General features: G+C 29.8%; 3 protein-coding genes across 3 annotated transcripts; all 3 read left to right on the plus strand.

Annotated features, from left to right (window-relative positions):
* Window positions 1–1,418: 1,418 nt before the first annotated feature.
* LOC115033649 lies at window positions 1,419–3,831 on the plus strand. The gene is made up of 2 exons (XM_029486653.1): window positions 1,419–1,526; window positions 1,994–3,831. Exon 2 carries the CDS (start codon window positions 2,043–2,045, stop codon window positions 3,099–3,101), a length of 1,059 nt encoding a protein of 352 aa, XP_029342513.1. The 5' UTR covers window positions 1,419–1,526; window positions 1,994–2,042; the 3' UTR covers window positions 3,102–3,831.
* LOC115033593 (52 kDa repressor of the inhibitor of the protein kinase-like) lies at window positions 3,192–3,734 on the plus strand. Its single transcript, XM_029486428.1, has 2 exons — window positions 3,192–3,231; window positions 3,343–3,734. The coding sequence occupies exons 1-2, from the start codon at window positions 3,192–3,194 to the stop codon at window positions 3,732–3,734; spliced, it is 432 nt and encodes a 143-aa protein (XP_029342288.1).
* A 773-nt stretch (window positions 3,832–4,604) lies between the features above and the next one.
* Window positions 4,605–8,811, plus strand: LOC100570244. The gene is made up of 4 exons (XM_003246636.4): window positions 4,605–5,423; window positions 5,557–5,712; window positions 8,036–8,203; window positions 8,507–8,811. Exons 1-4 carry the CDS (start codon window positions 5,301–5,303, stop codon window positions 8,666–8,668), a joined length of 609 nt encoding a protein of 202 aa, XP_003246684.3. The 5' UTR covers window positions 4,605–5,300; the 3' UTR covers window positions 8,669–8,811.
* The last annotated feature ends 2,167 nt before the right edge of the window (window positions 8,812–10,978 follow it).

Consider the following 10,978-nt stretch of genomic DNA (forward strand, 5'->3'; position numbering starts at 1 on the left):
TTATATTAGCATTTGTGTGCCAAATATAGTGTTTAAAATGTTTTGGATCATTTGAGCTACTTATAATTTATACTAATACCGAGTATCTACGAGTCCAGTGTTGTGCACAGATAACTTTAAAATTATCTAGATATGATAACAGATAATTTAAAGAAAAATGTATCTAGATAAAAAATAAGATTACCTCGTTTATATCTAGTTAAAAAACAGTCGCTACACCATGAATCTAAAATACAACTTATAATTTGTAGAACGTGAATAAATAAAATGTAATAATACAAAATAAACAATTAAATTGTCAAAAAATGTAAATATAAATAATTGAACTGTCCGAAAAATATAAATAATATCAATAAATTTATCAATATAAAATAAATAATTTATTATGTGAACTATGATTGCGGGCCAACTTGACCATGAAGATAACCGTCCATCATATGGCCGGCTATTTGAATTAAGAGGTTTCCATCCTCATATAATATATTGATATAATCCCTTATTCTACGTGTAGCATCTGTTGTTCCCATTTTAGACGTTTGATTTCTAACCTTACCATTTAAAAACAGTGTTTGGAATTATCTAGATAAAATTATTTTTTTAATTATCTTATCTAGATAAAAATTATTAAATCATCTAATTATCTCATCTAGATAAATGTAACGGTTATCTGTGGTAATAGCCTTCATATTTTTTAGTCTAGGATATTTACTTTTTATTTCATACTTTTCCAATCATAAATTCCTATCATACTTTTCTTACAATAGCATTAATTTGGATTCTTTATTAGGTGGCTAAGGTAATACCTAATGGTATTTGATTCTTGTTATAATAATATTGGTAGTAATTAACTCAGATTCAAAGTATGCCTAAGTACAAACGTATATTATGATTTGAAAATGTAATACAAGATTCTTCATAAGTTTGAGTACCTTCATCGAAAAAAAAAAATGTCTACAAGCAAATCAAATTTAATTTTTATCAGCGTTTTAAATTCATATTTTTAAAACATTTGACATTCGCTAGATTTCTCATGTCACACTTTTCTTATTTTGTTGTAAATAAAACGAATGACTGCAGTGGCGGATCCAGGGGAGGGGCACAGGGGCACGTGCCCCCCTGTCAATTTTCTATCAACATTTTTTTTATGTTACTACGACGTCTACGAGTATCATATAAATAAAAATACAGTTGTAAATAAAAATAATACTACCTTTTACCTACTAGTAAAATCATTAATTAGGTACATTTAAACTGATAAAAGGAGTTACAGCTTAGTATCTTATCGATCTCTATTTATAACCATTAGGCCCGGAGCACACGTCTTGCGTTATCTTAACGCGCGACACCGCTGCGACGCCGCGACAACGACGTGGTATAGGTACTTACAATTTAATTTCGTACTGGCCATACTGCACACAAGTACACAGCACTGTTATAAGTTATAACTTATAACACTATAATTTTTATAAAATAATAGTGTAATTGTGAAATTGCTACAGACGAAGGGCTACGCTTCAACGCTAAATGTAAGTTTATATTTTTAATTTCATAACAATACAACCAAAACCACCACTATTAAGCTTAGTGTAATTGTGACAAACCATTAATTAACTTATTGAAGTATGTTTTTTTTTCACAAGCGCTGATTAATCGCATATTTTTACGTTTATATTTATTGTCTATTGACGCTTATACATCTTATATGTATTCAAGTTTTGGACGACAGGCAGCGTCGTCCATACGGTAAAATATACTAATATATTGGGTAGTTTATTTCTATTTTTTAAAATTAACTGCGTGTACGCTCGTCATTGTCGGCTGCTAATCGTAGAGCCTACCTATATTATTTGTAAATTGTTAGGTTATTGTTATATAATATGTTCTGTTAATCATACCTATAGAAAACTATCGAGTTATTAATTTAAAAATAGTTTAACCAAATTGTAATTTTCTTTCATACATTCTTTAATAGAACTTTATTTGTATTTTTTAGATTTATTTTTATTTGGGATTAAAACTTATAATACGTATAAATCCAAATCATGGAGAAGAAACGTCAGAATACAAATATATTAATGTTTTTTAAAAAAACAAAATTAGATGATAATATTGTACACAAAAAGTCTGAAAATGAAATTATGCCCCAAAATGAAGACGATCAATCCAACTCAATTCATTCCACTGCTACTGAAATTTCAAATACAAGAGATATTGGCAACTATGTAGGTTTTAAATTTAATAAAATAAAAGACGACGAACTTTATGATATTCTACGTGATCCGTGGATTCCACATGAAAATTTTATTTTTCCTCTAATTTCTCAAGGAGATAAAAATCGTTCCTTTAAACTTCACTGGATAAATGAGTATCCCTGGTTGTCTTATAGCCAAAAGCTCGGAGGAGCTTTTTGTAGAATATGTGTTTTATTTGGAAGCGATGAGGGAGGTCGTAGTCGTGTAAAACTAGGAAAATTAGTTACAATACCATTATCTCTTTACAAAAAAGCAAAAGAAAATTTTAAGGCCCATCAAAATAATGACTACCATAAGAATTGTGTTTTTAAATCTGATAATTTCATAAGTGTTATGAATGGAAAAATACAAAATATAGAAACAACATTAGACACTGCTATGACACGTAAAGTTGAACAAAATAGGCAAAAATTAATCCCTATTATTGAAACCATACTATTTTGTGGCCTACAAAATATATCCTTACGCGGTCATAGAGATGATGGTTCTATAAATTCTGTTGATGACGATATCAAAAATCAAAAAGGAAATTTTAAGGCTTTATTAGAATTTCGTATTAATGCTGGAGATCAAATTCTAAAAGAGCATTTCAAATCTGCAACAAAAAATACTACCTATATTAGTAAGACGACGCAAAATGATTTAATTGATTGCTGCGGAAATGTTATAAGTGATAAAATAATTCAAAAAGTTCATATTTCAAAATTGTATAGTATTTTAGCTGATGAGACGACTGACGTAAGTATTTCTGAACAATTTTCATTTTGTGTTCGGTATTTTGATTCGGACACATGCTCAATACGGGAACATTTTCTTGGATTCACAAAGGTTGAACATGTAACTGGTTAATATTTAGCTGACACTATTATACAAATATTAAAAGAAAAAAATTTAGATCTTGCTCTGCTTCGAGGACAAGGATATGATGGTGCCGCGAATATGAGTGGTGCGTTTAAAGGAGTACAATCTCGAATTGCAAGTTTACAGCCTCTTGCATTTTATACTCACTGTGCCAATGAAAATAATGATTCAGTTATTACTAATTTAAAATTAATTATTCCTAAATATTATTTTACTTATGAAACTTCAGACGATAAAATATTGAAGGCTAAGACATATGAAGCAGATTTACCTCATAGTATTGAAGCACTACGCGGTGAGTTAAATTTATGGAAACAATTTTGGAAAAATAAACCAGAAAAGGCTGATTCTTCAATGGAAGCTTTTAAATATGCATCTATGTTTCCTAACATTAAATGTCTTTTAACAATTCTTAGTGTGATACCTATAACAACAGCAAGTGCTGAAAGGTCATTTAGTTCTTTAAAAAGAATTAAAACTTACCTACGATCAACAATGAGCCAGGAAAGACTTAACGGCTTAGCAATGTTGCATATAAATAAAGATATTCAAGTAAAACCAGGAGAAGTACTAGATGTGTTTGCTAAAAAACATAAACGAAAACTTCAATTCGACCTATGAGGCAATATGAGAACCTATAAAAATATTTTTACTTATTTACTTATTAATGACTACATATATGTATAAATTATTATTATATGGTATGTGATATTATGTAATCAACATTATTATTATCATTATTATTATTATTACCAATTTTGTTTAAAAATAAGAGTATGTATTATTAATTATATCATCAAAGAATCATTATATAATTTATATGTGCCCCCCCTATCAAAATATCCAAGATCCGCCCCTGAATGACTGTATAAGCACGAAAATTTCACTGAATGTTTATATTAGCATATTCAATACACGATAAAATGATTTGAATTGAAAATAATTTGACTGTTTTTGAGCTGTTTGCGGACATTGTTAGTTTTCAATTTTATTAGTTTTTTTTATTACCATTTAAAGTTAAAATATTGACAAAATTTATCGAATTTAAAATTTAATAATTATATTCTAGTTAAAAATGTTTTTGAGTTCATTGTTTCATTCATTATACTCTGATACCCTCAAGTCTGATGATAAACTCTTTTATGGTTTTTTTTGTTGTTGTAAGGAGAAGTTTGACACAAATACACATAAATTATTAGAGGGTGCTAATTTTAAAATTGAGGGTGCTAATTCCCCCTAAGCCCCCCTATTTGCGCCTATGCATATTATGATTTTTGATCCCATATATTGATAACTAGGCACGGATGGATCCAGGGGGAGGGGGGTAGGGGCCTAGCCCACCCAGACATATTTTTTTTATAAATATAAATATTATATTCTATTAGGTAAATAACAAATAAACAAAATTTAAACTTCTTTTCACATTGTCCCTTTTTATATTAAATAATCAATAATTTATTTATCACATTGATTACCTATATTCTCATATATTATGATAACATTTTTAAATTAAGAATTAAGTGTAATATTTTGTTATAATAATTGTATTTGTGTTGTAAATAATTTTTTGCCCCCCCCCCCCCTGATCTTTGCCCTGGATCCGTGCCTTTAACTAGGTATGTATTTAATCTACTAACATGATGATTTATAGTACCTATATTATAGGTATCATCTTTTATTTCTGGTTCGTTGCACAACGATTTTATCTGAGGAAATTGAAACATGACGTGTAGCTCATTTTTTACGATTCAATAAACATTTGAAAATGTATCATTTCCGGACGTTCTTTGTTATCTTTTTTCAATAAAATTGTACAAATATTTTCATACATTTTTTAAGGTTACAGCATGTTAATTGCTCAAAATATATCAATATTCAATTTTAACCGAGTCAATAATTTGCCACTGCGGATATATAAAATAAGTAGGATTTTTGTTTTTTATTCATTTTAAAATGATTTCATTTGTGAACATTGAATTACAAGAAACTTTTTTAAAAATATTTTGTACCATTTATTTAAATATGTAAATTTATAATTTCCGTGACAACTTCATCACATTTTTCCTGTATATAATTTATATAAATATTTCCGGCAATATTTTTAGAGGTTACAGCTCAACCTATCGACTATCTATGTAATATATAAATATATTTTATAACTCATGACAGTTACTGTTGAAAACGTATATGAAACACTCTATAATTATTGTTGAAATCAAAGACAGAATAATGATGACCAAAACGTTCGGACTTATTTTGTTTTTCTCATCGTCTCAATCCAGCAACCTTTTCATGCCAAACTTGCCTATGGTTAGTAATAATCTGCTTTATCTATTAAACATATTACATGATACATTTTTTCTATGACTAACATTTATGTGCATAACTGATATTTGACATTTATTAGTAAGGATAACTATATAATATATTACCCTTATTACAGGGAGAATATAAATTGGTGTATGATAAACTATATCATTGTGAATCAACAAAAAACAATCCAATTCAATTCAATTGGTTTATAAGTAAAAAGACATTTAGCATAACGGAGTTAAAAGGGAATCTAACATTTATGATACCTTTTGACGATACTCTTAAAGTAAGTAAATATTATAATAATTCATTTTAGATATTTTTACTACATTGAAACTCCAGATTATGATATCTCGTATATTAAAAAATAAATTAGAACTATTTAGAGAAATGTATTAAATTGAATATGTATAATATATTATAATAGATAGGAGAAGCCCTGACTGATTCGTAACCAACGTACCGGCGTACCGCCAACTCTACTAAACTGATTCATTTGAGATTTTGAGGGGATGTTGGTACTATTATTACTATAACGTATAAGTACATATATAATGGATTTTGAAATATTCACATTTTCGGGTGACGCCTGGGTAGGCTAAGTTAGTTGCATATGTAGCTACCTGATTATGGTTCTAAAAAATATTTCTATTGACGAAATAATTGGAAGTTCGTTATATAGAGGTTTAAATATATTACTATCTTTGTACCATAAATACATAAACATATCAACTCCATTAGTTAGATCTTAATATGATACATACAGTGTGATTCATTAAGCGTAAAACACCCATTATCTCAAAAAAGTATTTATGTTTTTGATAATCTTTTTTTAGATAGTTTCATATTGTTGAAAAAACAATGTTTTTATTAAAAAATTATATTTTTAAATATTTTTTATCCTTATAATTTTTTAAGTTCTTTACTTTTTTGAATGACAGCATATAATTTTAATTCATATTCCAAAGCAGAATATTTTTCTAAGTATTTTGATGCACAAAAATTGAATTTAGGGCGAGTAGTTTATGAGTTATAAGTATTTAAAGCTTAGATGGGTGGAATGGAGTGGTATGGGATTACCTCGAAAAGTGTTCGTCCACTATTCTGCTTGTCTAATCTTTAAATACTTATAACTTATTAACTATTCGTCCTAAATTCGATTTTTATGTATCAAAGTACTTAGCAAAATATTCTGCTTTGGAAAATTAAATCAAAACTGTATGCTGCCATTCAAAAAAGTAAAAAACTTAAAAAATATAAGGAAAAAAAAATATTTAAAAATATGATTTTTAATACAAACGTTGTTTTTTTAACAACTTTAAAGTATGTAAAAATATTTTAAAAAACATTAATACTCTTTGAGATAATGAGTGTTTTACGCTTAATGAATCACCCTGTATTATAGAGTGGATATTTTATTTTATGAAATGACCCACGTTACTTATTTTTATTTATCATCAATGGTAGAAGGAGTGGAATTAACCGATAAAGCACGATATTCCGTATGTTATACCTTTTTGGAAACACAGTTCCGTACGATTTTGATCAAACAATGGATTGTCAAAATTACCCCAAAAACAACATTACGTACGATTTTCTGTGCAATGTTGCCATTTATTATTTATTATTGTCAATTAAATAACACTGATGTAAATTTGTATAGGCGCAATTAGGTGGGGACTTGGGGTCCCGTTTTGAGCTTTCTCGGCACCAAGTTTTACTCACCAAAATATTGTCTATTGAGTTTTGTTTTATTATTGTTATTACTGTGATACCTGTGTTTCCAATTTCCATCACTTTAGCCTCTTATTATATTATTATGGTAAAATAAATCCACGATGCTCCAGCCATACGGGTCTCGGCTCGTGGTTGGAGGCCTTGCTCAAACCGGCGGGTAACCACATGATTCTCGAGTCATGAGCAATATGTCTCAAGATGTCACAGCCTATTTACGTACCTATAAAATGTAAAAATAATTATAATTTGATACTTTGGAACTTGTTACAAATATTTTATTATATTTTTATGAATCAAATATTCGTTTATATTCGTTGATTGCGTGATCTAAACGTAGTTTGTCTGCTATAAAGCCATTTGATTGAAACGTCCTTTAGATGCTCCAGAATACTGCGTTTGGAGGAATACGGCTGTCGGTCGGCAAAATCCAATCGTCTGCAGTTTGGACCCTCATATAGTTACGAATACGCCAAACGTACATAAAACGCTATAACTAAGTCAAATAGTCAAATATCCACGTAACCTTATGGAAATCTGACAACATTGGACTAAAATTGTAGGTACAAAATGTACGGAATCGTGTGTCTTAAGGGGATTCGATACCGTGATTTTCTGTTTTTGTCTAACACATGCGTAACATAAAAATTTAGACGTGTTTTTTGTCCAACGTACCGATTGATATAGTGAAGCAATAAGAATTCTCAAAACAGATTTGAAATTGCCATCAAGTCTACTTGAGATCGGTCAGTCTACATTTTTTATTTTTTGATTTACACTTTTCCAAAAAATGAAATATGAAATTTTTTAAATTACTCTTGAATTGTTGATGATTGTAGTCATTTTTCCTAAAGTAATATAATATTTATTTGTAGCTTGATATTAACTTTGCATCTTGGGGTTCAACTGGTGGTTGGATACCAAATTCAAATACCATCAAAGCAAACAAAGCATGCAGTAGCTTAAAATATTTGTGTGGTAATAGTTGGATTAAACTTACCAAGGATTTTAATAGTACAACTAATAGCTGTCCAGTACCAACGGTACATATTAAAACCTATTAACATATTTTAACAAACCTTTTAACATATTAAAACCTATTGTACCTATAATTATATAATAACCATATAATGGATTTGTATTATATAATATTATTTTTTGACTTGAAATTGTTTGTTTAATATTAACAAATAATAATACAAATGCATTACATATTGTTATGCTGTTATAATATGGGACTATTTTATTAAGCATTAAAATATAATAATTATAAAATTAATAATGTGTGCGCTTCGCTATCAAATTATTATTGTATTTTTAACCATTTTTTTTATATATTTTTACAGGGTACATATATTACGTCAGGGATTGACTTTAAGAAATTAGAAGATCATAACTTTCCCAAAGTATATTTTTATGGAAAATATAAACTTATGATTAACTTTAAAAATGTAGAAAATAAAGTAGTTGGTTGCACTATTGTGGAGCTTTATGTAATACGACCGTGAGAAACACAAATTTGATTAAATTATTCTAAATAATAATAAAAGTTATTGACTTATTTTAGAACCAAGAACCACAAAATATACAACATAGTATATTATATTCTTTTATTTAGCAATTATAAATATTATTATACTTATAAATTATACACATCATCAAACTAATAAATATTGTTATCAGTTTTTTGATTAAATTGATTTCGTTATTTGGTTGTTATTTAAATACAAATCATCATATAAAGTGTTGCTCTTGTGTGACTACTTTTTTTACACTTCTTATATATTAAATATAAAAATCTGTATAAATTACAGATTGTTTATTTTTAAAATAAAGTTATTGAAACGAAGATTTTTATGGCACGATGCGGGGCTAGTCGGGAAAAACATTGCTGACGAAATACTATTTTTTATAATATATTAAACAGTTAAAAAAATAAACATCCAATTTTCATTCTATCATTCTAATCGATCTAGTAATGCGATAATACTTTTTAAAACAGATTTGAATTCGTTATTATGTCTACTTGAGATTGGTCAGTCCACTTCTCCAATTTCACACCCTCCCCCACCCCCACTAAAAATGTAGCACTTGCACCTACGTCGAACGTGACGAACAGGTACGACGACACCACGTATATGCGGCCGGTAACGACGGCGGGCGAAAACACGTGGGCGCGAATGTAAGTTAACAAATTCTGAGCACGGCTCGGGTTGCGGGACGGACGTCGTCCACAACGACACAACAATACAAAAAAAAAAACTAGGTGAACGCACCGCGTTCGGTGAGTTCGCACTGCGTCAAGCGAACGGACGGAAACCACGTGGACGTGTAGGTGCACGGCCCGGGGCGCACAGCGAAAAGATCGGACAGGCGGAACAAAATAAGCCGTGGGTTCGGCAAACACGGATCGCGGACGCGATGTGTTGGTGAGCGCGAGGGCTCGGGTGCACAAAAAAAAAAAAAAAAAAACAATAAAACGCACAATGGTGATTTACGACGACGGGGCGTCGGTTCGCGACAAAAAAACATGCAGCTCGTGCAGTCTGCCTAGACGGCTGGAAAACGACAACGGCCAGCGGCGGCGCAACGGCGACGGGTGGCTAGATGCGACAGCGCGGTTCCCCACTTCGTGAGGTCCAAGTCCGCTCTCACAGCTTATCGGTGGCGGCGGACGCATATAATGCGCAAAAATATCATATGTCGATTATGTACCCAACACCCGCCACTCACTATTGTTACTGACAGGTTAACAAAAAAATGATCAAGTTTTTGTTTAAACTGCATAGGCCTACACCAGACTGTATAGCTAGACAATAATTCTTGGGGAATTAAAACCTTAAGCCAAGACCCCGTTAAAATAGCTGCAAATTTATTTAATTGTTAGTTTTTTTTTGTCACATATTCTACCGCAGTTTCTAAGTTAGGTACAAAATCAAAATTACTCGTCACATTATTTTTAAAGTAAATACTATCTGTGTTTAATCCATATACTACTACAAAGCTACAGCTTTATGATATTTAGATATATTGAGTTGCATATTTAAGAGTATTAGATTCGGGAGGCAACAATGCAGGTAATTTATAGTCACGATACCTATACCTATGTTTACCAAGTAAATTCACGTTGGCTCCGACACTCTTACAACTAAGGATCTAAAAATCTATTATAAATTATAAAATCTTAATATTATCTTTATTCAATGAGTGTAACGTAGATTGGTATGTACAAATAAATTACTTTTGAAATCTTAGAACTACACAATATAAAATAGGTAAAACACAAACGAGCTTGAACTGGAATTTTCAAGATTTTGAATACCTAATGATTGATAATCTATATTGAAATTTACAATCTTCAATAAAATTATATACATAAGTCAGAAATACAATGTTAATTTGTATAATCATTGAATGCCCTAAAAACAACCCTCAATATATTATCAACTAAGTATTCACTTGTTTGGTTAGTGTCAATAATTATTCAAATTTATACATAAGTCATAAAAATGTAAAATTATATGCTTAAAAGTGCACAATTTACTTTTACATTTTGTATAGCTTAAATTCAATTATAAAAAATGTTGTATTGAAATTGTAGCATTTTAATTACATTTGTAATAAACATTATATGAAGCAATAACTAATTTGTATTAAGGAGTTCTGTATCCTCAAGTAATTTGAGAACATTAATGATACCAGCGTTTAGATTTTCAGCTAAATGTTGAGTTAAACTGTACATAATCAGACGTTGTGGTTCATACTTCCTACTAATCAGTCAGAATGTGTTTGACCGTCAGGGGAAGGTTGCAGGTTGG

This window comes from Acyrthosiphon pisum, chromosome A1 (genome assembly GCF_005508785.2).
Source record: "Acyrthosiphon pisum isolate AL4f chromosome A1, pea_aphid_22Mar2018_4r6ur, whole genome shotgun sequence".
Lineage (NCBI taxonomy): Eukaryota > Metazoa > Arthropoda > Insecta > Hemiptera > Aphididae > Acyrthosiphon > Acyrthosiphon pisum.